Consider the following 27,946-nt stretch of genomic DNA (forward strand, 5'->3'; position numbering starts at 1 on the left):
AGCCCATGAAGGGTAGCTAAAGAGAAAAAATAATTAGAAGGAAAAAGTGCACTCAAAGGTCAATACTGGTGACTCATTTACTTCCAGTCTGTGCATATGTTTCATCAATCAGTGAGCAAGCAAGTAGTGTAAATTTTTTTAATATCTCTCAAGTCCCCCCCACACACACAATTTAATCCAAAAACTGAAGACGTATGCATCAGATTTCAGAATTAATTTGTTGTCTATTTCATATACTGATACAAAACTGGTAAGCAAGGGTTCGTCTAGATTACATGGCTCCGTCGACGGAGCCATGTAAAGTAGTTTACTCGACATAGTCAATGAAGCGGGGATTTAAATAATCCCCGCCTCATTAAAATAAAAATGGCCGCTGTGCTGTGCCGATAATCAGCTGATTCGGCACAGCATGGCAGTCTAGATGTGGCACGGTCAACAAGAGAAGCCTTTGTCGACCACTCAGGTATGCCTCGTTTCACTTATGTTTCACGATGGAGCTATGTAGTCTAGACGCACCCTAAGAATATTAATATTTTTACTGCATCTCTGGCATTTAAATCCTTGATTACCATCTAATGTCATGTCTCATCTATAGTTTATATAATGAAATGAATAAAAATAAGCAAAGATGATGAATAAGAAGTCTGAAGAATAAAAAGAGAACTTCTTCCCTTACATGTAAACTGTGCAACCTCACAGAACACAAGAGGTTAATCCAGCCTAGGATTTTAGTTCCTATAACCTCAGGATTTCTTTCTATTCTTTCAGAAGAAACAAATCTCAGTTTAAATTGTGCTATTATAAAAACTAGAAAAGCTACTTTTCAAACTTCAGTATTCACTGGCTACTGTTGTTTTATAAATAATCTAATTAATAGAAGTATAAGATTCCCTTTTTAATGAGCTGAACATAACTCCTATGTTTCAGAGTAACACTTCACATTCAAAAAGATTAAATACAAAAATAAAAAATATAACCACAAATTTAAATAAATGCTTTAAAAATGCATTATGCATTAATTAAGAAAACCTTTTGAGAATCTTCGAGGGTTGTTTTAATTCCTCAGCCACAGCTTCTAATTTTCCACGGTCTATCATTTTCTTTGATTTCTTTGTTGTCTTTCTTTTGGGGAAAATAATGTACTTAGTCCCAGATTTTCGAGCTATCTCAGCAAGAGCAAGGTCATCATCAGTATCCACTTGCATGTCCAAAACAGGTGTTCTTTCCATTGGCGTGTCTACCAGTACTGATTGAGGAGCATTACAGCTTTCAATCAATAGTTGCTTAGTAGAGGAGCTTTTCTCAATCTCTGGTTCAACCTCTGAATCAGATATCTGTTTCTTCATAACCGTCAATTCTTTCATGCTGGTTTTGAAATCAGCAGAAATTGTAAAAGCTGTTTTGCTATTGAAAGCAGACATATCTGGTGCAGAGACTGATCTTTGAATAAAACTTATCTGCTAAAAAAAAGAGAGCTGAATTTAGTCAATATTCATTGGAAACAAGATTTATGTATTACATTTACACAAGTTAGTGGATTGGATTTCAGTACTTAATTTTAAAACAGTGAAAAAGATACATATTTTCATAGAGGCTATACTATTCAAAAACATCTTAAAAGAATATTTAACCTAAATAAACTACATTATATCTACATTTGTCAACATGTTTTTGAAAATATGTACCCCTATTCGGTAACACATCATTCTTTGAAGCTGACAGAAGAGGTTAATCTTAAGAGCAAAGTATTACAAAGAACCAGAAATGAAGACAAAGTTTAATTTTATTCACACCCAAAGATTTATACCAGTGGAACTGCCATTCATAGAAAAGTGTATTGAGACAGGCATGGAATCAGGATGAGTAAAAGACTGTTCTAGACATATGGAAAAAGAGGCAAGATGAGAGAAACGTGGTTTAATTAGGCTAAACAATGTATTACTCATCTGGGAACTACCCGGTGGTAATTTGTATCATGTAGGTCATGATACATTCCTTAATTACTTCTACCTGGCAGAGTGCTGCCATCAGCCATCCTACCCCTTCACAGCAAGTCTCATCCCTTTGCTGTGACCCTTATCACTGTCCCTTGTATGAGGATTAATAGGTTAGGGAAAATGGATTGTCTCCTCACTGTACCAGACATTAGGATTTCTCCATACATTAGAAAGTGTGTTTGTAAAAGATAAGGCAGTTTCCTGAATTATCCTAGAAAAAAAATTACTGAATTGAGCATAGTATGTGTGGAGTACATTGTATTAATGCAAAGTTTATGTATTATTGTGGGTCTGGATAATCAAAGGATTATACTGAAAAATGTAGCAGACAGAAATAGACTATGGGGACATATGAAGTGGATTTTCTGCGAAGTATCTAGTGGGAGATGAATATAATTTCACAACCTTCAATTATGCAAATACCCAGATTTTTGAAGCTACTCCCTGAGGAGAGGGCCTTTGTCTGATAGTCACCTGTTACACGAGGCTAAGATTAAAGGCCCAAGTGGTATCAAGGAAAGATTGAACTATTTATGCTAGTTCTCCTTAGCCGAGGCTGGAATGAACTTGTAAGCACAGAAAAATCCCATTGAAGAACAAGCTACCATAGGTGCCAACTCTGTGGGTGCTCCACAGCTAGAAAATCTAGTGGGTACAGAGCACCCACTGACAGCCAAGCCTTCCCTTCTGCCCTCTTCCCCCCAGCACTTCCTGTCTGCTGGGGGCCCCACAGATCTATACCTCTCCCTCCCAGCATCTCCCACCTACTGTTCAGAGGCTCTGGGAAAGGAGTGGGGATGCGGTGCACTGAAGAGGGAATGGGAAGAGGCAGGTCGGGGATAAAACTTTAGGGAAAGGGGCAGAATGGGGTGAGGACTGAGGCACAGAGAGTCATTGAGCTAAAGCATAAGCCAGAATCTATGCAGTTCCTATCAGAGCCCTTACTGCAGATGAGAGTGATCTCTGGTAATTTTATTAGCAAGCACATAGATTTTCTGTTGTTTTAATATGCTTTCTCTGTCATTCTTTCACTTTAACATTAAATATGCTTACTTAGAAAGAGCTGTGTGATCATTTGTACCCGCTGGCTTTAATTCTAACTGGGACTCAGTTCCTGATGCTACAGTTAGAAGTCCTGAGAACCCCAATCTCTTGGTCAGGTCATGGGCCAGACCTAGCAGTCAGAAATATATTCTTCAGTCACAAGACAGAAGCGAAGGATCAACTGGGTCAGGTTACCAAGAAGTAAGAAGCAGGAGTCAAACTGGAGATCAGAACTATGAGTTGGGAACCAGAGTTAAACTGAGTCAGAATATCTGAATGGCAGAGGCAAAAACAAAATGGGAAGTTGAGAACCACAAACCATATGCCAGGAATCAAACCAAGTCAGAATGCCAGAAAAATCAAGCTGGAGGAGTGGGAATCACAAGGCGCACAGCCCAAAGCGTGTGGAGCCCACCAGTTCAGACAGCATCCAATTCCTGCTGCTGACTTATGGGGCCAATCAGTCACTCTGGGACTCTACCAGTTGGACCTATGCTGTGGAATCTCACATTGAGGCTGGGTTTTGTGGGTCCCATGTAAGGAAGGAATTGTCACCAGGCATAGCTGCTCCCATGAACCCTGTAGGCCAGGATTCAATATCTGCAGGCCATGATCTCCCTTTTCCCTAGGGGCACTCTTCAGGCAACATGACTTCAGGTTTCTCAGAGTGGCTCCCACTGAAGGCCAGCAGGTCTTGTAGTACATTGTAAATGAATTGCTGGAATGCTGATGGGGCACTAGTCAGTCCAAATGGCATAGCTAAATATTCAAAGTGGCCACAACAGATCTGAAAGGCAGTATCCTATATATCCCTTCTCAGATACAAATGAGACTGTAAACTCCTTAGAGATTCAGTATACTGAATATATGGGCAGCTTCCACATGGTCCAACATGACTGAAGTTGTGGATAACAGTTTCAGATTTGTATCATATTTAGTGTTTAATAATTGACAAAGAGGTGTAGGCTGCTGTCCCTCTTTTTATGAAAAGGATTGGGGCACTGGCTGATGTAGTCAAGTTGCAGATGGAACTCCAGGTCAGATTCTCATGGTGATGTTCTCACAAAGCAGCTAGTTCAAGCTCTGACATTGCGTATATCTGTCCAAATGGTATATTCACCCCAACTAAAGTTCTATGGGCAGTCATAGTCCCAATGTAGAGGGAGGCTTTCTGCACTGTTCTTCTCAAATATAGTCATTATAGTTGTGGTGCTTGGTAGGAAAGGTTCATTGTTCCTTCAGCAAGTGTTTTAATGAAGACAACTACACCTGCTTGAGCATACTTGGGTCTGGATGCAATTTTCACTGGTTCTGGCTATGCTGTTCACCAAATTCTGATAGGAAAATGACTTTCTGATCTCTCCTGTGAATGAGGGTCATCCAGGACATGCCAAGGATTTGAATATGGAGGGAACTGATCACATCAAATATGCATTATTTCGCTGTGTCCTTCCATAATGGCTTCCCGTGTGACAGTATTCTTCACAACTAGACCTGAAGACAGTTTCATCAAGAGTTTAAATTATGTCAGGGGAATTAAATGGCCTGCTACTCCCAAACTGATGAGAGCCTATTTGAGGGGCATCTGTTGCTGGTCCCCCAGGATGTGCAGTTGGATAGGCTCCTGGATAAGCTCTGAGTGTGTCTCAGTAAGGACTAGGGTATGGAGAAAATTTCTTCTCTAACAGCTCAGGCTGGTTCCTACCACCATGCCAGGATTAGATTATTTTCCCCAGGCTTCTCAGCATTCTTACTGGCCTGGATGAAATGGGATGGCTAGGTTCACCATAGTAGAAGCACAGATGGCACAGATACTGCAGTTCCTTTTCTTCTTCTCTGAGTCGCTGATGAGCTGGATTAGTTTGGCATGTGATACAGAAGGTGATGTCACAGTACACAGATAGGAGGGCTGCACAAAAACCTCTTTTCTCCTCTCTTTGTTCTCACAGCCAATTATCTATGTGGATGGTAAGGTCCACACGGTATCGAAGTCTGTAGGACCAATTCATCTTTTATTTCTTCCCACAAGCTCAACTGGAACTAGTACAGTTGTGCTGCTTCATTCCACTCTGGATCTGCTAGGAGGTGGTGGAAGTACAAGACTTAGGAGACCTCTGTGCTTTGCCCCTGTTAGAGTCCCTCAGAACGGCCTCAGTCATTTGAGCTGGGTCACAGAAGATGGTTGACATAAAATAGAATGTGCCAATCCAGTTTGACAGCACTGGGTTATGGGACTTCCAGCTGCATGGAGTTCCAGGCTGATTACCAAGGCCATTGTGGCCCAATCAGAGGCATATATTTGGAAATGTATCAGAAACACATAGCATTGTTGGATCATGAAATCCAGAAATAGCCAGGAGTTCTCATCAAACTTTTCAGACAAGGTATTGCAGGCCCCTCTTTAGGGCAAGGAATTGCAGGCTGTGTTAGCTAAATAGTACTTTTACTGAGCTGAGCTAATGGTTCTGAGCTGCCTCACTTGCTCCTGCAGTTGCTGGTTGTCTGAGGTCAGTTGCACAATTTGAGCCTACAATGCTTGATTATCTCACTGTAGGGGGAAAGACACATTTGGATGATTCCGGTGCTACTGGTGGCTGTAGCTGGTTTCATCCTTTCCACTTTTGAGCAAGGTCCGTGGGTCCAACGCAGGTATTATAGCAGCAAGTGTCAGCATCTTGAATCGTTGTTTTCGTAGAAATCTGTTCAAACAGTGGAGATCTAGTATTGGTTGCCATCCCTTCGGAATTTTTTTAAGTGAGAAAATAATAGGAGTAAAAGCCCTTGGCCTTAAACTCGTCCAGGACTGGTTCTACCGACCCTAAGGAGAGCAGATGGTCATCAGGACGTAGCAGGGCTTCATGAGATGGGTCCCTGAAGAGGGATGGGGTGAGGGGGATAGTGAGAGGAATGGCGAAGAAGGGAATGGAACATCCTGATTGAACTATTTCCAACATCCACTTGTCTGGTGATTGTGACCCATTGGTGGTAAAACGGCCTCAAACGTTTGTGAAAGAGGAGGGTTTGGTGACTGCTGCTGCTGTAAGAGACTGTCTGCGTACCCCCGACCAAACCTGCTGCTTATTGTTGTTTGGGGTCTGTGTACGGTTTCCCAGGTTTAAGCGCCTTTGGGGTCTTTGGTGTGGGCGTTGGTGGTTGAAGGTTCTTTGTTGTTGCTGCCACTGTTGTCTGACATATGGGTAGTCGTACTGTCGTTCGTAAGGAGGGGTATGTCTACACTACCACCCTAGTTCGAACTAGGGTGGTAATGTAGGCAACCGGAGTTGCAAATGAAGCCCGGGATTTGAATTTCCCGGGCTTCATTTGCATATAGCCGGGCGCCGCCATTTTTAAATGTCCGCTAGTGTCTCCGAACTACCGTGAAACGAGGAGTAATGGTAATTCGGAATAGGAAGCCTAGTCCGAACTACCTAGTCCGTGCCGCGTGTAGCCGCGCGGCACGGAGTCCACACTAGCGGACATTTAAAAATGGTGGCGCCCGGCTATATGCAAATGAAGCCCGGGAAATTTAAATCCCGGGCTTCATTTGCAACTCCGGTTGCCTACATTACCACCCTAGTTAGAACTAGGGTGGTAATGTATACATACCCGAGTATATCAACGTCTCCTATACAGCGAGGTATACATACCAAATGTCCGAAGGGTTGTGCGCTAGTCCCTGGAAGAGTGTAATACGCTATCAGTCTTTTCAGCAATAGTTTGTCCCTGTCGAATGGAAAGTCTTCGACTTTATTTTGTAGGTCCTTTGGGACTCCTGCTGCTTGAAGTAAGATGATCACCTCATGACTATCGCCATGGCCATGGAATGGGCTGCTGTATCCGCCACATCCATTGCTATCTGGAGGGCCGTTCTTGCCGACGAATAGCCCTCCTGCACAACCGATTTTAGTATGGGCCTTTTAGGCTCTAGCAGGTGGTCCATCAGCGGTGTAAGCATTGTAAATGTATCGAATATGTGATTGGAGAGATGTGCAGTGTAATTGGCAATTCTGAGCATAAGTGTTGCGGATGTGTAGACTTTTCTGCCCAATAAATCAAGTCTTTTTGCATCTTTGTCTGAAGAGGTGTATTTGTATTGTGGTGTTTTTAACCTTTGATGGGCTGCGTCCACTACTAAAGAGTTGGGCTAGGGAATGGGTGAAAAGAATTCCATACCCTTAGGAGGTACAAAATACTACCTGTCAGCTTTCTTGCTGGTCGTTGGCGCAGAGGCTGGGGTTTGCCATATTTCCTCGGCGACCTGCAATATAGCTTCATCTAGGGGGACAGCAAGCCTTGATCTATGTTGTGGCTGGAGATTTTTAAGAAGACCATGCTGTTTGTCTTTTATTTCATCCAGTGGTATCTCTTGGGTAACAGCTACCTGTTTGAATAGTTCTAGGAACTGCCAGAGGTTGTCCAGCCAGGGAAATGTCCCCAGGAATGACGACTTCATCTGGGGAAGAAGAGTGGTCGGTAAGGGACGCCTCTGGTGGGTGTTCCTCAGTGGAAAGGTGGGGGTCATCTGGCTCTGATGAGAGTTGAGGTGGAGGTGTCGGTTGTCCTGTTGGAGTAGGAGGAGCTCGAGTCAGTGAGTGTCTAGAAGATGTGCAGTCACAATATGACATTCCATGCAATCTAGACCTATATTGGTATGAGTACCTATTATGTGAATCATGGTAGTAACGGTCATCACGGTGGTAAAGTCTATCCAGTGGTAAAGGCCTGTGAGAGTACGTAGGTCGGACGTGTTCCCAATGATGAATGTGAGGTGAGTGGGGAGACCGGGAGCAGGTGTAGGAAGCTCTAAAGGAAGCCAGAGAGGTGGATGAGTGACGGTAGTGGTGTTGCCGGTGGTCCCTATATGATACTAGGAAGGTGAATGGTAGCCACTGATGTGGAGAGTATGGTGATCGGTGGCAGTGACCGCAGTAAGGCCTCAGGGAGCACAGTGCCGGTAGGGAAGGTGATGGTGCCGGTGAGAATGCCAGAGATCGGGAACGACTTCGGCGCGGAGGAGTGTTCCATGCCAAGGTATGTGGCTCGGTGCCGATGGTGTGCGGGTCGGTGCCACTGGTGTCAGTGCTGACTTGCTCAGTGCCGCATGCCAGTTTGAAGCAGTAGTGACCACCAGTGCCAGAGGTTTCGTAGTGGGCGGTGCCGAGGCAACCCTCAGTGCCGCTGTCGATGTGGCTTCTCCCAGTTGCTTTGTTTTCAGTGCTGCGGATGTCTTTAAACACAGCTTCGTGGTGCCTGAAGTGCCAGGTTTATCCCCCGTGCTAACTCTGTCGTGTGAGGTGGCTGGTAAAGATCTGTCCAGTGACGCTCGCGGTCTTTTGGGCAAAACAGCTGTAGGAGACAAAGTCCTAGGTTTTGGGGGCTGATCTCCCAAGGCTGACTCCGAGTGTGGTGGCTGGAGAGCTTTATCGGATAGGATCATTCGGAGCCTCATTTCCCTGTCCCTTTGGACCTTGCAGTCAGCTTTGTACAGTGTGGGCACTTCTGGGGGACATGGGCTTCCCTAAGGCAGCAGATACATGAGGCATGTCCATCAGAGGTGGGCATTGTCACATTTTTTTAAAACCGGGAATGACAGCATTTCCAATGTTTGTTTGTTGTTGGGGTTTTTTCAGATGAACGAAGAAAAACTATGGCTATCTTATAATATATAACTATGTACAGCAAAAGGGACCGTAGGAAGAAACGGGGGTACGAACAGGAAAGGAGAAACTCTAAGGTATTAAATTTCTTTCTCTCTCTCTCTCTCTCTTTTTTTTGTGTGTGTAAACTATGAGAAATACCAAGGAGGGGTAAAAAAGAATAGCAAGTTTTAACAACGTTTAACAAGAGGGATCTCACGATAAGAAGGAAAGTTGAGGAGAGCAGTTCAGTCCATCTGCAGCCTGAGGCAGTCGAGAGGAACTGGTGGGGGCTGGACTGCGCACTCTCACAAAAGTCCGCAAATGCCATAAGACGCCACCACGCATACGCGGTCTGGCCGGGGTACTGCTACAAGAAAAGTCTCCATTCTGCGGCGCCGGGGCAAGCCTGGCACCTACAGTGGAGCACCTCCGGTGCAGTAACTGTCGTTCTTCAAGGTGGTGTCCCCACGGATGCTTCACTATGGGTGCTGGGCTTGCCCCAGTGCCGCAGACAGAAGCTTGTGATGAGCAGTGTTTGGCCGGACCGTGCATGTGCCATGGGCTCGCGGCTTTCGCGCTCTTTTCTGTCTCACGCAGTCTGGCGCCCCGCCAGTTCCTCAAGACCGCCTCGGAGTCTGTAAGAGACAAGAGCAGAGAGAGAGAGGACTCCAAATCCGGGAGGAGGGCGGGTAGTGGAGCATCCGCAGGGACACCACCTCGAAAGAATGACAGTTACTGTACCGGAGGTGAGAAACTTCACTTTCTTCTTTGGGGATGTTCCCCTGGGTGCTCCACTATGGGTGACTGCGTAGCGGTGGTTGCCAGAACGGAAGGAGGGCAAAGGATTCCCTTTTTATCCGCTGTGGAAAGCACCGCAGTCGCCACTGCCCCCATCTGAGCAAGAGCCTAAAGAAATAGAATAGTGTTTGGCGAAGGTCTCATGTGAGGACCAGGTTGCCGTCCTGCAGATATCCTTAAGGGATACTCCTTTATGGAACACTGTAGATATGGCCATGGCCCTAGTCGAGTGGGCATGTGGTTGGGATGGGAGGGATAAGCTTTTTGCTGCGTACGATTGCATTATGCATGAGGTTACGAAATTGGAAATCCTCTGGGAAGATAGGCGTTGACTCTTCAACCTCTGTGCCAAGGAGACGAATAAGTGGTCCGTACGCCTGAAAGGTTTAGTGCAATCTATGTAGAACGCTAAGGCCCTCCGGGTGTCCAAGGAGTGTAGGGCCGCTTCTCGTGGTGAAGCATGGGGCTTCGGGAAAAAGGTTGGCAGGATCACTGGTTCGTTGATATGGAAATGGAAGACGATTTTGGGTATGAATCTTGGGTCTTAAGACTACTCCATCCTTATGGAAAATTGTATATGGTGGCGTGGCCATCATGGCGGAAAGCTCGCACACTCTGTGTGCCGATGTTATGGCAAGCAGGAAAACGGTTTTCAAAGTGAGGTAATGCAAGGATACAGTCGCCAGAGGCTCGAAAGACAGCCTCATTAGGGCGTCAAGGACTATATCCAGGTTCCACACAGATTGGACTGGGTCGTGCGTTGGGGCCATGTTGGTAAGGACCTTGAGAAATCTCTTAGTAGTACGATGGGCGAAGACAGAAACATCACCTATCGGTGATGTGAATGCTGATATTGCTGTGAGGTGTACCCTGATGGAGGCTAATGCAAGGCCTTGTCCTTCAGGTGCAACACCTAGTCCAGTACGGAGGGGATCAACGGATGTGTCGGATCGTGGTGGTTTAAGGTACACCAGGAGGAGAATCTGCGCCACTTGTGAAGGTAAGTTTTTCTCGTGGTTTGTCGTCTACTGTGTACTAGGACGTGTTGGATTGGAACGGAGCAGAGGGATTCGAATGGAGTCAGCCAGTTAGGAACCATGCTGTTAGGTTCAAGGTTTGAATCTGGGGGTGTTTCAGGCGTCCTCGGTCTTGTGTGAGGAGATTGTGGAGAGGCGGAAGGCGGATCAGTGTCCGCACGGATAGACAGTGGAGGAAGGGAAACCAGTGCTGGCGAGGCCAGTCCAGGGCTATGAGGATTAGCATTGCCCCAACCGCCTTCAGCTTCTGGAGGATTTGGGGATCAGAGGTATGGGGGGGAATGCATAGAGAAGGGTTCCACGACAAGTCATAAGGAAGGCGTCCCCCAGGGATGCGCAGCCTAGGCCCGCCCTGGTGCAGTACTTGCAGCATTTTGTATTGGCGGGAGTTGCAAAGAGGTCCACTCAGGGAGTACCCCAACGTTGGAAGATCTCGCATAGGACGCCATCATGCATTTCCCATTTGTGCTTCACATGGAAGTGTCTTCTCAGGAAATCTGCCGTCATGTTTGTGGTGCCAGGTAAGTAGGATACTGTAGGTGTTATTCCGTGGCGCATGCACTAGTTCCAAAAGTGGATGGCTTCTATGCATAGGGAACAGGAGCAAGCGCCGCCCTGGCGATTCACATAATACATGGCTGTGATGTTTCCGTGAGTATTCTCACCGTGGTGTTTTGAATGTAGATGAGGAAGGATTTGCATGCGTTGAAAATGGCACGTAGCTATAGAAGGTTTTTGTGTAGGCGTGCTTCTTGTGGGGACCATTGGCCTTGGACTGAGAGGGACCTCATGTGAGCCCCCCCAGCCTAGCAGGGAGGCATCTGTTGTGATTTGGTGGAGTGGCTCCTGCCGATGGAAAGGTATACCTGACAGCAGGTTTCTGTGGCTGGTCCACCATAGGAGTGATTGGAGAACGCCAGGTGGCGGTGTTACCGGCTTGCAGAGATCGTATCTGGTATGGTCATATACAAGAGTCAGCCAGTACTGAAGGGCGCGCAGATGCAATCTGCCGTATTTCACCATATATGTTGTGGCGGCCATATGGCCCATCAGTCTGAGGCATGTAACAAGTGGAACGGTAGGGCTGATGGTGATGGTATGAATGAGGTCTTGTATGGCTTGAAACTTTTGTAAGGGTAGGAACGCTCGGCCAGCAAGTGAGTCCATGCAGGCCCCAATGAACTTGATGTTCTGAGTGGGGTGCAAAATGAACTTTTGCTCGTTGAGGAGGAGTCCAAGCGACTGAAAGACTTGCCTTGTGAGGTGAGCCATCTGGGAGACCTCGTGTGCAGAAGGGCCCTTGAGTAAGCAATCGTCCAGGTAAGGGAAGATGAGTACCCCTTGGTGCCGGAGGAAGGCCGTGGCCAAGGATAGAACTTTTGAAAACACTCTGGGGGCTGCTGATAGCCCGAAGGGGAGGACATTGTATTGGAAATGGTCCTTTGCCATGACGAAGCGTAAGAACCTCCTGTGAGCTGGATGGATAGGGACATGGAAAAAGGCATCCTGGATCTAACACAGGGATTATGGCAACTAAAGTCGTCATTTTGAATAGTTGTTTCTTGAGATATTTATTCAAACTGAGGCGATCTAGAATTTGGCGCCAACCTCCGGACCTCTTCTGGGTGAGGAAATAATGCGAGTAAAAGCCCCTGTTCCTGAAATCCTTTGGGACTGGCTCTATGGCACCCAGAGAGAGAAGGCGGTCGACTTCTACTCGGAGGAGGACCTCATGAGAGGGGTCCCTGAAGAGGGACGGGATGGGAGGGGTGGTTGGTGGGATGGCTATGAAAGGGATACGTAGCCAGACTGAACAATCTCGAGGACCCATCTGTCTGTAGTGATTTTTGCCCACTGATGTAGAAAGGGCCTCAACTAGTGGTGAAAAAGCTGGGTTGTACGATTCATGGTGCTGCCTGTGACTGTCTGCTCCCCCCGACCAATGCATCAAACCTGTTGCTTGTTGTTGGGAGGCATGTTCGTCCTGCCATTTGGGTTTCGGAGTCACTGAGGCCTCTGGCGAGAGCGTTGGTTGTCGAAGGGCCTCTGTTGCTGGTGTTGCTGCTGCCACTGATGTCTGATGTAGGAGTAGTCATATCTGCACTAGTATGGTGAGTACCGGCGTCTCTTAAAGGGGGGAGCGTACATCCTCAGAGTTCGCAAGGTTGTTTGGAAGTCTTTAGAGGAGTGCAAGATTGAATCTGTGGTCTCTGCAAAGAGCTTATCCTTGTCGAAGGGTAAGTCCTCGACTTCGGCCTGTAGTTCCTTCGGAACTCCCGCCGCTTGAAGGAAAGAAGCTCTGCGCATAATGATGGCAATGGCAGTAGAGAGAGCAGCGGTGTCAGCGATGTCCATGGCTATTTGGAGGGACGTTCTCGCTGCTGTGTAGCCCTCTTGGATTACTGACCTCAGGATCGATTTCTTAGAATCAGGGAGATGAATCTAAGAAACAAGGGAAACAAACTAAGGGTGTATGTACAAGGAGGGAACTAGAAATAATCGAGTTCAATGAGCTAAATGAAGAGCATGGTTCCAAGCATCTGCAGCCTGAGGCAGTGAAGAGGAACTGGCAGGGGGCCGGACCGCATGAGACAGAAAAGAGCGTGAAAGCTGAAAGTCTGCGGCACATGCGCGGTCCGGCCGAACACTGCTCATCACAAGATTCCGTCTGTAGCACCGGGGCAAGCCCAGCACCCATAGTGGAGCACCCGCGGGGACATCCTTGAAGAAGTAGTAATTTTTTCAACATTTCTTGCACACCAGAAAACCTAAAAAAATGTTCAGAAACAGCAACTTATTGTGTTTCTGAAATCAAATATATTCCATGGTCCAGCAGTAGTGCAGCAGTAAAACTGAAAAAAATGTGAATTTCAGTTGGCAACTGTGGAGGTTCCCTGCCCCAGTGTGGGATTCCTAGAGCAATAAGATTCTCACATCTGCTTGGAAAGCCCTGTTTCTTGCCAGTTATTTTCATATTCTCCTCTCCACCATACACATATATTCCTTACAAGCTCCATGTTATTATATCCACTGCAATCTAGTCACAAGCCCTCATCTGTTGAGTGATGGCGAACGTACATCTTAAATAGAATCCACAAACTGATTTGTCTTAATAAAATATTACCTTTATAATGCAGTTAAGGTCAAAGTCATACAGGTTGTGTGATTGGTAAGCAACATTTGCATTATTTATTGCTATCTTAAGCAATCTGAAATATTGTCAGAAATATTATTTATTTCTGTAGTACCTTAAAATGTACACAGCACTTTACAAATAGGAAAAACACAATATCACTATGCCAGTGTGTTTATAATATAAGAAGCAAGCCTTTATTCATCAATCTTGTCCCACCTATGTGTGATTAATTTGGTAAAGACTACTCACATGAATAAAAATCCTAATCTAGTGGTTCCCAATCTTTTTGAACATACCCCTTTTAATTTATTAGCATTTCACAGACACCCCACAAACGATCCATTCTTGCTAGTCCAACTAAACTTTTCCTGCCACTCGAATAGCTTTTGAATGGCTAGAGAGGAGTGACGTATTCAAAAGAAAAAAATAGTAAAAAGTGACTGACCTGTTTATAAGCCAACTCCAGAGTTCAGTCGCAGCTTGTCAGCTTCAATATGAGCTGAGGGATGCGCCGACTGTAGGGCACGGAGCTTCTCAGGTCCCACTGGCTGCTGTTTGCCTGCGCTGCTTTCTCACCTGCTGTCCCCTCCATTCCTTGCCCATCCAAAGAGCAAGGGGGATCTCATGGACAAGGAAGCTCTAGAGCTACCAACTCCTCAAGGGTGGAATTTTGGGAGGGTAGGGGGCAAGGGCAGAATTTTGGGAGCATGTGTGGGGGAAGAGTAGCCATGAGCACCAGGACACAGCTTGCTTTTGATCCCATTCCCCGGACGCTAAGGGAGCGAGGGGAAAGTGCTTATATCCTGTGTATGCCTCTCATACACCAGCTAGGCGTGGGAGGCATTCATTGCATGCAAGCACTTTCCACATGCTCCCTTAGCTTCCAGAGAACAGAATCAAAACCAAGCAGTATCCTGGTGTGCACGGTTACTCCATCCCCTGTGCTCCAGCATGGGGAGGAAGAAGAAAAGGAAAAGAAAAGTAAGGATCGGGCCCTTCCTTTAAAAAATTTTCTGCGGACCCCTGACAGTGCTCTCATGAACCCCCAGAGGTCCATGGACCACAGATTGGGAACCACTGACCTACCCAATTCCCTCTGAAGTCAACAGGAGACTCTCAATACAGATCTCCAGCCTTTTGTATTGAAACTGAAAGATACCAATCCACTTGAAAGAGAACTTTCATTTAATCTATTTTTTTTTAATTAAGCAGAAAGGAAAACAGAAAAGCAGTTAATTTTAAATATATTTTGTACAATATTATTATTCTGTACGTGTTCTTTCTTTAAATGTATTGCAGACTGAAACAATCAACCACCAAAGGACAAAGACTGGCCTGTAAAATCTAAAGGAAAACAATAAAAGTGACTAAATTACAGTACCTTTAATTTTTCAGTGGCATCACAATCTGGACTTGACTTGCATCTTCTTAATGTGCTTTTTGACTACAAATAAAATAAAATTAAAATAGAGCTATCATAGTCCATGTCTAGTAAAAGTGGAGCCTTCATTTACTTAACTCTCAATTATGCAATTTTTAAAAAATGATAGTTTTTCCTGACAAATTTTCTGTTTTACAGCTGGTTTAATGCTATGAATGTCAATGAAGAACTAAGATTACAAAGTCAGAATTAAAACAAAAGCAGAAAAACATTACTTATATTTCTTATTATCAAGTCTTGGTTTTTTGGTAGATATGAAACTTAATACTAGTCTAGTTATGTTATTAAGTACATACCGTGAAATATTACCAAAATAAATTTTTTTATTGATTTGACAACTAAAGTTGCATGAGGACACACCCATCCCTCACAGATCTTGAAATCATGAAAATAAAAAGCTAAAGGTAAAATCTCTAACATTCTTTCCCACATTCACTTTACCTACAATGCTGTCAATGACACACTCCAATATTCCACAGGATAGTCACTTCATCTCCAACAGCTATAAAACAGCAGTCCCATCCAATTCATAATCTAACACAAAAACTTAATAGTAATCTCTTCTACTATATATTTGAGAGAGTTTGCCTATGTGTGAGTGTATCTGTGTGTCCATCTGTCTGTCTGTTCAAGAACTCCTCCTAAACAGTAAGCACTAGGACCACCAAATCCAATGTGCAGCTTCCCTTTATCATAAGTTAAACCAAGGTAAAAGTTTGGTTGTGCCAAGAAAACAGGATGTGCCTGAAATGGGATTGCTTCTCATAAAACCATACAGAAAAGAGACAGAATCAAAAGGCAAGTGAACGGGGCTGCACCCCACTCTCATCCGGGACTGCCCCAGTGCTGAGCCTCCGAGTCTCCAGGCACCCTCTAGGGAGGGCAGGGGACATGTGAAGCTCCTTCTCCTGATTCATATGAGGATGTTGCTGGATGTTCCCCTTTGTTAATGAGTCTGGGGAAAATGCAGTTTGCTGCATTCCTCACTCTGGCTGGGAAGCACAGGGGGGCAGATGAACCCGGATCTGCCCTAGCCAGGGAACATGCTCCCCTCCCTTGGCTGTACCCATTCAAGCTACAAGGGCCACGGAGATGCGCTTTTCACCTTGCCCCAACCTGCTATGGTAAGAAAGGGCTGGTGTAGTCCTCTCTCCCCAGAACCACCTGCATACTGAAACCTTCAGCTAAACCCCACCCCAGAGCAATAATTTAGATGAAGAAAAATGAAAATTAATTGAATTAAGAACTTGAACAATGTCAGATAAATCTTCTAGCATGTTTCATATTTACAGATTAGCACAGTGGTCCCCAATGCGGTGCCTGTGGGCGCCATGGTGCCTGCCGGGGCATTTATGTGTGCCCACCAAGTGACCAGGGCCAGCCTAAGCCATTCTTGCACCCCAGGCCCCAGGCACCCGGCGCATGCGCGGCCGCTGCCCCCGAGCGCACGGCACATGCACAGTGCCACCCCAGGTACACAGCACGTACATGGCCCCGCCCTCACCTAGCCCAGCAGCCCCAAAAGATTGGGGACCACTGGTTTAGCATATTAGACTATCACATGGATCATTCATTTGGAAAGTTATTCTGCCTTAATTCTACTGAGATTGTCACCACAGTTTTGCACATGAAAGTGAGCTGGATGAAGCTGGGTGCATACTGCTTTTTATTAGATGTATTCCAATAAGCTAATGCTGTTGTCCCAGCAGCAGCCTGTATGCCCGCTGAACTCCTGGTCAGGCTAAAATGTGCAGTAATATAATCAGGGGCTATTCTTCACTTGAAAATGAAATTAAGTTAGAACATGACTTAGAAGAATTGTGTTAGTTAAACTGGTGTTAAATGTTGCTTTGCAATAGACAGTAAAGACAGAGACAAGGCAGTTTAACATAGTGTCACCTTGTCAAGGTTAAATATATGGTTTCATTAATTTACTCTCAATCAGCTAACACTATTCTAAATGTAAGGGGACTGTTACCCCTTACTAAAACTCTGTGGGAGTTTTTTGGTTTACCAGCTTCAGAAGGGGAAGGGTTCATGAGACTGACAGACCCCAGAGACAATGGAAAGCAGTCAACACTCCAGCTCAGCCTGACTGACAGGTTGTAAGTGAGGATTGTTCTGGCTCTGTCTCTGAACAAACAAGCTGTGTGCAGAAGAGGTCCTGCAAAGACAGAGAGCTGAAAGAGGAGTACAAGAAGAAGTCCTGTAGCGACAGAACCAGACACAGACAGGCCAAGCAGTGCAGACCCTGTGTTGAGCAGCAGACTGGCAGTGCTCAGAAAGCCAAAAGGAACAGAGAAGCAACACAAAGAGCTGGAACTGGCCAAGCAGCACAGCCTGCAGCTGGATGTGGTGAGCTACTGGGACCTGCAAAGTGTGGGGAAAGGCTCTGGACTGGGAGAGGGGTCTGGCCACTTAGAGACTGAGGCTGTGTGGTCACTGCCAGTGCAAGCGTGTCCAGCCTGCAGCCCCTTGCAGCACATCCAGGGCTTCTAAGGAAGAGACTGTGAACTGTCCTTACACTCTGCAGACTGCTGTGTGGATGTGCCTGTGCTACAGAGCAGGGCTGTGTGTTCTCATTTAACCATTCTCATTGTTTCTTATTCTATTCTCTTTAATCAGTTGATGTTTAATAAATTGTATTTGCTTTGAACCTTATGAAGTGATCACTGGGCCAAGAAGGCCTGCAGTGTAAAAAGAGCACCTCGGAGTGGGGACACCCTAACTCCTGCCCCTAGTGACTACAAGGTCAGGGATTAAGCCCCAGGAAACCTGGGCCCAGCCTTGTTGGGGTTTCAAGGGCTCTGCTACTCAGGAGAGTGGAGGGGGAGCCCTCAGGATCAGGGAGCCGTGGGGTAAAGGAAGTGGGAGCGGGGACTCAGATCCTTTCGCTGGTTCATTTCACCGGGGTGTATAGAAGCCAGGAAAGTTCCCCACAAGAGCGGGACCATTCCCCCGCTTACATAAACACGGAGATCCCTGACTGCAAAATCACGCTTAACAGCATGTTAGCTAACATCAGCCACAGTTGTGTTCCAACATAACCTACTTTTCTAGTGAAGAAAAAATTGGATGCATTTTCTTTCTATAAATTTCTTTCCAAAATAACTGTTAATTGCACTACGCAGAGCCCTAAAGTATTACATAATCATTTTATTTTAATGTGATAGGATGTATCATGCCTACTGAGGCTCTCTTTAGTCCCCATGCCACCCCAGGAAAGATACAGTGAAGGTTGGTCCTCCAGGCTTGCCTAGATTGTTTGCTTCTCTGTAGCCTTAACAGAGAACTGCTGGCTCAGATAAAAGGAGTTGCAGGGGCTGATCAAGACAGTTCCTGGCTAAGACCAGAAGAGAAAAGACTGAAAAATTCTCCAGGCAAAGAGGCTATGACGAGACACTCCTCAAATAGAAACAGATGAAGGGAATTCAATGATGAATGGAAAGCAGCCCAGGGAATGCAAGAATATCAATTATAAAGGGAAATAGTATGTAGCTACTGCTTATAGGGTCCCTGGGTTTAAACCCAGAAGAGTGCGGAGGCCTGGGCAAGTATCTTAAGCCCTGATATTGGGATAAGGTTTATTTAGAAGCTCAAGCACAAGGCTGTAATTTAAAGCGCTCAAGGACAAGGCTGAAGATACTAGTAAGGAAAAATAGACTGTCTGATGAACTCTTAGTTAACCACCCCAGGAAGAGGAATGAACTTAAGCAGTGACCTGACTGGAGAAGTGAGAGAGTGAGAAAGAACTGTGAAGGACAGCCTCCAGGGAAAAAGCCCAGGAGGTAGTTCTCTATAGTAAGACAGAGATGGACTTAAAGCTAGCAAAGAAGGGGATGAGAACTGAGACCAGGGACAGGGCTGCAGATATCCACAAGGGCACAATGATAGTCCTGATTGAACCTTTGCTACCATAGAAAGAGTTCATCCATTCACCTATTAACTGGGTGATTCAGCCACTGTGCTTAGGGTTACCAGGTGTCCAGTTTTGAACCAGACAGTCTAGTATTTGAGCTTTCTGTTTGGGAAACAAATTGAGAAAATATAAATGAGAAAATATAAATATCCGGTATTTTCTAAATAAGATGTAATGTAGATTGTGATGTAATGTCAAGCGTGTCCGGTATTTTTTGTTGAAACCATCTGACAACCCTAACTGTGCTGAGCAACTGAAGACCTATCTACAGCAGCCAAACTGGGGTACCAGGCATGGAGAGAAAGAGTGCAGGATCACATCGAGCTGACAGGAAGCTCTTACAAGAGATGAGTACCCTCCATTGCAAACAGACACAAAGTGTAAGGAGAAAAGGGTCTTTAGACTGTGTGATGGATCTCTCCATATATATATATATAGAGAGAGAGAGAGAGAGAGAGAGAGAGAGAGAGATTCCCATACATGAAGGGAAAATTCAATTTACAGTTGATCTCACTGGACTGCTATACTAAAATATCCAGCATTCTGAGTCAAGAACATTCTAACTTTAAAGAATGAAATATGACATGTTATGTCTGTTCACGAATGAAGCAATTTTAAATATTGTATTTCAATTACTCAGTAAAAATACTTTCAACATAAGAATACCAGAAACAGTTAATTGGCACAAAATATTTTTATCCAAATATTCAGAATGTTTTTGTTAAGCCCTTAATTCTTGGCAAGGAAGCAGTTGGGATTAATTTAAATTGAAAGCTATCTTACTGAAATACATACATACCACCATGTAACTGTATATGTCAAGATCATCCTCAGACTCTGAGTCTTCATCTTGAAGATCAGCTGAAAAATCTTCAACTACAACACCCTCAATAACATTGCTCTGTAACATTAACGTATTTAATATTAATGTTATATTATTATTAAAATTTTAAATGTTACAATAAATACAGCAATGTGCCACTTACTATAGCACATACTTTAGCTAATCTAATGTTTTTATAGAATTATAATTTAGTTCACATCTAATATGTGCAGACACTGTGGGCAAGACTCTGTTATGGTCAAGATCTGTTTGATGTGACAGCGGGTAAGGCTGCCACCAAGGGCTAGTATTCCCTGATTCTCTAAACAGCTGTTTCCTGGCTTTGGTAATTAATGCCAAAAGGCAATCATCCTCAACACAGCATGTAACAGTTAAGAGTAGCCAGAGCACAACTTACTCTGGCTGTACTCCATCATGATGAGACTGAGAGCGAGTGGCATAAGAACTAGCTATGCCAGGTTTAATTCTGCTGTAGACTCCCCTATGCATAAGAAAGAATCTTTTTTTTAGTGCATCTCTAGCACTAGAGCAATGGTGGACAACCCAGAACCGCTAAGGTCAGCCATTCCCATGGCCGGGCCACTCTGAGCCACATGCATGCTCACTGCCCAAGCCATTCCATTCATGGTCCCCAGTACACTGCGTCATATCCTGCATGTGCAGGATGGGTCGCACACAGCGTCCCAGCCTGCACTTGCTAGTAGCCATCTGCTGAGTGGGCTCCGGGTGTGGCGGCGGCACCAGCATTAGTTCCAGCTCCAAGACCTGGGCATAAAGTTAATGGGAATGGGGAACTGGGTTAGAATGGGGGGGAGATGCCTGGTTCTGGAGAAGAGGAAGGGAGAGGAGGGGGGATCAGGTGTGAGGGGTGCACGTGGCATCCCAGATGCGTGGGGCGGTAGCAGTGGCTCTGGTTCTGGGACCCAAGCATAAGGTTGGGGGGGGGAGGAGGATTGAGTTACAGTGGGAAGGAGAGGTGTCTGGCTCTGGGGGAGGGGAGTGGAATTGGGTTGGGGGGTGCGCATGGCATGCTGGCCACTCAGCGCAAGCACCCCAGTGCCTGCAGGGAGACGCACGGCTGTAGCAGCGGCGGCAGCTCTGGGACCCGAGAATTAGGTTAGAGCGGGGAGGAGGGGGATTGAGTTAGAGCAGGGGGAGGGAGGGATGCCTGGCTCTAGTCTGGAGGAGGGGAAGGGAGGGGGATTGAATTGGGGGGCATACACAGTGTCCCAGCCAGCACATCTCAAGGCCGGCCACTGAGCGCACATGCCCCAGCGCCTGGAGGGAGACGCACGTGGCTGTAGCGGCAGCGGCTCTGCCTCCAGGACCCAAGAATTAGGTTGGGAGGGAGGGGGATTGGGTTAGAAGGGACGGGGCCTGGCTCTGGGGAAGGAGAGGGGTATTGGGTTGGGGGGTGCCTAGCTCTGGAGAAGGGGAGGGGGATTGGTTAGAGTGGGGGGGGGGGGGGGTATCTGAGGGAGGGGAGGGGAAGAGGAGCCAGCATGCTTCCTAAGATCTGGGATCCCCAGGTACTGGCCCCAGCTGTCTCTGTCCCCTTCCCCTGGCCAGACTCTCCCACCCCCCACCACGAGTACCCTGTCCCAGCACCCTACCCCAGCACCCTGTCCCCTGCCCCCACCAGCAGACCTGGGGCCACATTAGTGAGGCTTGGGGGGTTTCGAAGCGGTTGATTTTTTGCATCTCACTTGTGTGGTCCCAACTGACTTTTCTTTGGGTCAGTGACTCTTGACTCAAAACAGGTTCCCTGCCCCTCTCATAGATAAAGACAACGCTGAAACATTTTGTGTTTGACATAATATTTTATTTAAAAATGAAGCCTGGCCAACAAGCCCCCAATTGAGGCCAAGCCCCCATCTGGCCGCAGCATCATCACACACCTGCACACACACACACCCAGACCCCAAACCTGAGCCTATCATACACTGGAACCCCCTATCCTGAGCCTCTCACATCCCCAAACTCCTGCACCCCCACATCCCCAGTCTTCTGCCATAACACTCCTGCACCATCCACACACTGTAAATCTGTGTCCTGAGCCCATCATACTCCCAGCCTCCCTGCCCTGAGCCCCTCATTCACCCCAGCCCAAACTCCTGCACCGTCACAGCCACAAGCCTGCGGCTTGTTCAGCACCCCAACCCTCCACCTGACCTCAGCAGTCTCCAGCCTGGAGTCCCCTCCCTGAGCCAGCATCCTCTTCTCTACTTCCGCCTGCACCCAAATTCCCTCCCAGAGCTTGCACTTCTCACCCCTTCCCAGTACTTTCTTTGTGATGGTATGCCCTGGGATGGTGTACCGGCACCTATTTTCCCCTAGTGCGGTTTTTTTTGTTTTGTTTTTTTGCTCAACAACTTCCTCTGCCCCCACCCTCCCTCCGGTACATGGCTTTTCGCACTCTATCCACCACTATTTTGGCTCTTTGTCTCTAACGGGTTGGCCACCCCTGCACTAAAGTATTGTATATGGATTACAGGCTTCTCCATAGTTTGAGTGCCAGCACCAAGCACTAGACATGTCCACTAGCTTGGATGGTCTGTTGGCTGCCAAATGTATTTGCACAACAAAAATGTTATTGCAGAACAACATTACAAAATTTAAAAACACACTGACATTTCTAAAATTATTTTCTATCTAAATTGCTAATGTGTGGGGATGAGGGGTTATCAGACTTTAACAGAAACCAGTGATAAGCTACCACACACTGAGACTTAATAAAGTAACTTTATAAAGTTTACTAAAAGAAAGAATACACATTGAAAAACACCTTTTTAAAATATAAAAGTATTAAGTGAGAAAGGTGGTAATTATTAAAATGCAATTAAAACAAATACCATACAATATTTGTACGTCTACACAGCAACATTATTTTGAAGTAACTAGCGTTATTTTGAAATAACTTACTCCATGACTACACAGCATACAATTTCGAAATAATGTGGAAATACTGTCAAGCTGAAGGACTTTTTACTCTGACTCCTGTAACCCTCATTGTACAAGAAGTAAGGGAAGTCGGAGGAAAAGTGCTCTATTTCGAAATAAGTGTTGTGTAGAGACTCCCAATTTCAAAATAAGCTATTTCAAAATAAGCTACTCAATTGACATAGCTCAATTAACGTAGCTTATTTCGAGTTAAGTCCTGCTGTGTAGATGCACCTTATTAAAGGTGGCCACTATATTAAGTAGCGTAAATTACTACAGATTGCACCTCCGTACACCAGGACTCTCTGGTCTGGCAACACTCGCGATCTGGGCAGGAGCGTAGATGTTCCTGGACTAGACAGCCCCAGTGGCTGGGAGTCAGGCAGCAGGAGGGCTGCAGCTGGGAACCCGGTGGGGCTGGGAGTCAGGGGCCGCAGCAGCCTGCCAAGCCAAGACAAGCAGCAGGCAGCCTGGCTAAAGCCGTCAGTAGGGTGGCCAATGACAGCCAGAAGCAGAGTCACCAGTGGGCTTCGGAGTTAGTGGCAGGGGACCTCCCTGATACGGCAAATTCCCACATTTGGGATCTGCCAGGTCCCAAAGGTGCTGGACCAGGGAGGTCCAACTTGTACAGGAAATTCCATTATTCCAGAAACTGAATTTAAAACCAAAGCAAATTATGCAATATGTACAACAGATCATACATATTATAATCTATAGATATTACTAAAGAAACTTCAATAAAAATAGTAGCATAAATTATAACAGCGGTATATATTTTTAAAAGGTAGCAACACAGAGAAAACGTTTAAAATATTTACCTGATACATAGGAAATAAGGTTTCCTTCATGAAAGAAAGCGGCGCAGAAAATTTTGGTGGAGCTGGAGCCCAAAACATTTTTAGAGTTCCTGGATAAACAGAAACCTTCAAAACCAACAAACTATAGTTATCTATTAAAACCAAGCCACACCACACATTAAATTGAATTATTATGATCTGAATATAACTGAATCTGAATATATTTAATAAGTTAATTTCAAGTGACGAGACACACTTCTGAGCCTAAATAAACTATCTGGTGCAGCTCTATGCATTTTTTAATTCATTGTTCAATGACGTTTCTCAACCTAATGCTGGCACTTGCTATCATTCAGAAAATTAGGCCATTTTTGGCATTAGCAACATCAACTACAAGTTTCTAATCTGTTTTACTAATCATTTAACAATTAAAAGAAACCCTAGTACTCAAAACAAATATTTACCATTGTAAATATTAAAATTTCCCTTCTTATTGCTAAATCACTACTAAAGCAGATAAGAACTTGACTATCAGATTCTTATAGCTCACACACTGACAATATTACAAATTATATCACTTTTCAGAAGATTGCACATTCTAGCATTTGGCTCAGGCATGATCACTGTACTTAAAAACTTAAGCTTTATAAAATTTTAAAGCAAACATTTTAATTTATCTATGGCCATAAATATTTCTTACCATCTTAAATTTTTGTTGTTCAATGCAACCAATTACAATGCAGTATTAAATGAAAAGTTTGCAAATTTAAAACAGATATAAGGAAATACTTTTTAATGCTATGCACAAATAGCTTGTGGAATTCATTGCCATGTGATATAATTGAGGCCAACGGCTTAGGAGGATTCAAAAAAAGGTTTAGAAAAATGTATGGTTAACAATAATATTCAGAGTATTATAGGATATGATATTTTAAAAATTAAGTCTTGGAAGGGATATAAGCCCTCAACTTCAGAACACAAGCCAACCTGTAATTACTGGTGGTTAAAACGAAACCTCTTTGCGGTGGGGAGCGGTTATCCCCAAACCAGCTACTGCAAGGATTCTTGTCCCTTCCTATGAAGCTTCAGATATTAGCCACAGATTGAGACAGAATACTGAGACCACTTGTCTGATCGAGTAGGGTAATTCCTATGTTCCCATGTAATAATAATTCACATAACGAACTGGATATGAGGGGGGATGATTTCCACATATAAGAGACTAGACTCTTTTCTGCTTTTGAGACTAGGTATGATAAAAATGTATACGGGCAAATATTTGGGGAAAATCTGCTAACTGTTACCTTCAATTCCTGAATGGCACATACTAACAAAATGATTTATGAATGTTTTCTGGTTCAGAGAAATTATTTGTAAAACTGTTCACTGTACATTTTTATCAATATTTGTTCTTACTTTCTCTCCTAAGAGTTCCAGTCGTGGCTTTTCAACATAATATTCAGCTATTTTTTGCCATTCTGTTAAACTTCCTGATGTATGTGGTGGCAAAACATTGATTCCATCTTTCTGATTCTCCTGGTATAGTTCTGAAACAGGAACTCCTTCATAACAAATTCTGAAGTGCAATACAACATGATTAAATTGCTCAAATGTCAGTTATTTGAAACAGTAAGAAAAATAATGTAACGTTACTTAATTTTCCTTGTGAATAAACTAAAGATGAAAGAATATATAAAATTACTAAAGTTCTTTCCTTAGAAGGGGAGAAGTCAGGAATAATATGGTTACCTACTTTTGGGTAACTAGTGTTCTTCAAGATGTGTTGCACATGTCCATTCCACTGTAGGTACATGAGAACCTTTTTTCTCAGTGGTACCCATTGGGGCACCTTGAGCTCCCTCTGTTGCCACATACCACTGTATATTTGTATAAGGAAATGTCTACACTACAGCACTAATTCAAGCTAACAATTCAAATTAGTTAATTCAAACTAAGCTAATTCGAATTAGTGCATCTAGACCTAAAAACTAGTTCGAATTAGCATTTTGCTAATTTGAACTAGCATGTCCACATTGAGTGGACCCTGAACCGAAGTTAAGGATGGCCGGAAGCAGTGCCGGCAGGGCATCAGGTTAGGACTTAGAGTGTGGAGCTGCTATCTCAGGCTAGCCGAGGGCTGTGCTTAAAGGGACCAGACCCCCACCCCAGACAGACAGTTCTCAGGGGTTCCCCGCTTGCAAAGCAGTCCTGGCTTAGAGTGCCCTGAGTGCCCACACTCGGCACATCACAGCACTCGGCCATCAGCCCGGCTGCACTTGCCGCAGGCTGCCATCCGGGGGGGGTCAATCAGGGGGCTGCAGGAGAGCTTCCACCCCGAGGAGCACGCAGAGCCACCCCAGTCCTCCCCATTGGGGGCTCGTACCCCAATCCTTCCTCACCTCCTTCCACTTACCCTTCCCTAGCCCCCCTTCCTGATGTACAAAAGAAAGGACACGTGTGTTCAAAAATAGAAACTCTCTTTATTGAACAAAACTCGGGGAGACTGGGAAAAGGAGGTGGGAGAGGGGAAGAGAGAGGGTGGGAGAGGGGAGGGCAACTAAAATGATCAGGGGTTTGGAACAGGTCCCATATGAAGAGAGGCTAAAGAGACTGGGACATTTCAGCTTAGAAAAGAGGAGACTGAACGGGGATATGATAGAGCTCTATAAAAGCATGAGTGGTGTGGAGAGGGTGCATAAAGAAAAGTTCTTCATTAGTTCCCATAATAGAAGGACTAGAGGACACCAAATGAAATGAATGGGTAGCAGGCTTCAAACTAATAACAGAAAGTTCTTCTTCACAAAGCAAATAGTCAACCTGTGGAACTCCTTGCTGCAGGAGGCTGTGAAGGCTAGAACTAGAACAGAGTTTAAAGAGAAGTTAGATAAATTCATGGAGGTTGGGTCATTGAGTGGCATTAGGCAGGGGGTAGAAATGGTGTCCCTGGCCTCTGTTTGTGGAAGGCTGGAGATGGATGGCACGAGACAAATGGCTTGGTCATTGTCTTCGGTCTATTCCCTCCAGGGTACCTAGTGTTGGCTGCTGTCGGCAGACAGGCTACTGGGCTAGATGGACCTTTGGTCTGATCTAGTATGGCCGTTCTAAGTTCAGGGCTCAGGGTCGGGGGTCTCACTGGACCACCTTGATTTTCATGCAAACCTGCTCCTGGGTGGCCAGGCTGGCAGCTATCCTGCCCTAGACTGCCACTTTCCTGTGCCTAGTGCGGAGGTCGTGGATGAGGTCCACGATGTCCGCACTAGACCAGGCGGGCGCCCGCCTCTTGCGGCCCCGGGCAGGCTCCTGGGAACCGCCAGCCTGGTCCCGGGAAGAGGCGGAGGGCTGGGTGGCAGCGGGTGGCTGGTTCGTGCCGTGGCAGGTGCAGCGTCTGCTGGCTGGGTGCTGGCAGTCTTGCACCTGGCATGGGCACCGTAGCCAGACCGTGCCCCTTTAAGGGCTCCGGGGCCAGGAGGGGGGCAGAAGAGTTTCCCAGGTGGTGCCCAGAGTGGCCACCAGGGCAAGCTGGGGAGGGCTAGCCTCCCACTAGTTCGAATTAAATGGCTACACAGCCCTTAATTCGAACTAGTTAATTCGAAGTAGGCGTTAGTCCTCGTAGAATGAGGTTTACCTAGTTCGAATTAAGTGCTCCGCTAGTTCGAATTAAGTTTGAACTAGCAGTTTGTATGTGTAGCACCTATCAAAGTTAATTCGAACTAACGGCTGTTAGTTCGAATTAACTTTGTAGTGTAGACATACTCTAAGAGAATAGAGTTGTTCTAACAATCCTGAGGCTACATCTCACTACAGGAGAGCATATGTGCTCTTTCGGAAGCCCTGTGTCCCTCCTCCCACAAGGAAGAAGAGCTCTTCCAATAGAGGAGGCTTTTCCAAAATTTGGCCCAGTGTAGATGGGCCAAATTTCAGAAAAGCCTCTTCCAAAAGAACTATTGGAAAAAGATACACATAGGCTACGTCTACACTGGCCCCTTTTCCGGAAGGGGCATGTAAATTTCAGCAGTCGTCGTAGGGAAATCCGCGGGGGATTTAAATATCCCCCGCGGCATTTAAATAAAAATGTCCGCCGCTTTTTTCCGGCTTTTAAAAAAGCCGGAAAAGAGAGTCTAGACTGGCCCCGATCCTCCTTCAAAGTAGGAATAAGAGCCTCCGGAAAAGGGCACTTTTTCCGGAGGATCGGGGCCAGTCTAGACGCTCTTTTCCGGCTTTTTTAAAAGCCGGAAAAAAGCGGCGGACATTTTTATTTAAATGCCGCGGGGGATATTTAAATCCCCCGCGGATTTCCCTACGACGACTGCTGAAATTTACATGCCCCTTCCGGAAAAGGGGCCAGTGTAGACGT

The 27,946-nt window shown here is 45.5% G+C and overlaps 1 protein-coding gene across 2 annotated transcripts in view; it reads right to left on the minus strand.

The window, feature by feature from the left end:
• Positions 1–27,946, minus strand: part of TTC6 (tetratricopeptide repeat domain 6) — a 166,833-nt gene that overhangs the window by 98,548 nt on the left and 40,339 nt on the right. The window contains exons 7-11 of one of the 2 annotated variants that reach the window (XM_075926901.2): positions 25,009–25,168; positions 23,614–23,718; positions 19,811–19,912; positions 15,033–15,095; positions 1,030–1,457 (exon numbers count right to left, since the gene is read on the minus strand). In XM_075926901.2, coding sequence (XP_075783016.2) covers positions 1,030–1,457; positions 15,033–15,095; positions 19,811–19,912; positions 23,614–23,718; positions 25,009–25,168 — 858 coding nt within the window. Of the gene's footprint in view, positions 1–1,029; positions 1,461–15,032; positions 15,096–19,810; positions 19,913–23,613; positions 23,719–25,008; positions 25,169–27,946 lie in introns of both variants that reach the window. The other variant, XM_075926899.2, reaches the window with a different exon arrangement.

This window comes from Pelodiscus sinensis, chromosome 5 (assembly GCF_052426305.1).
Source record: "Pelodiscus sinensis isolate ZL-2025 chromosome 5, ASM5242630v1, whole genome shotgun sequence".
Lineage (NCBI taxonomy): Eukaryota > Metazoa > Chordata > Testudines > Trionychidae > Pelodiscus > Pelodiscus sinensis.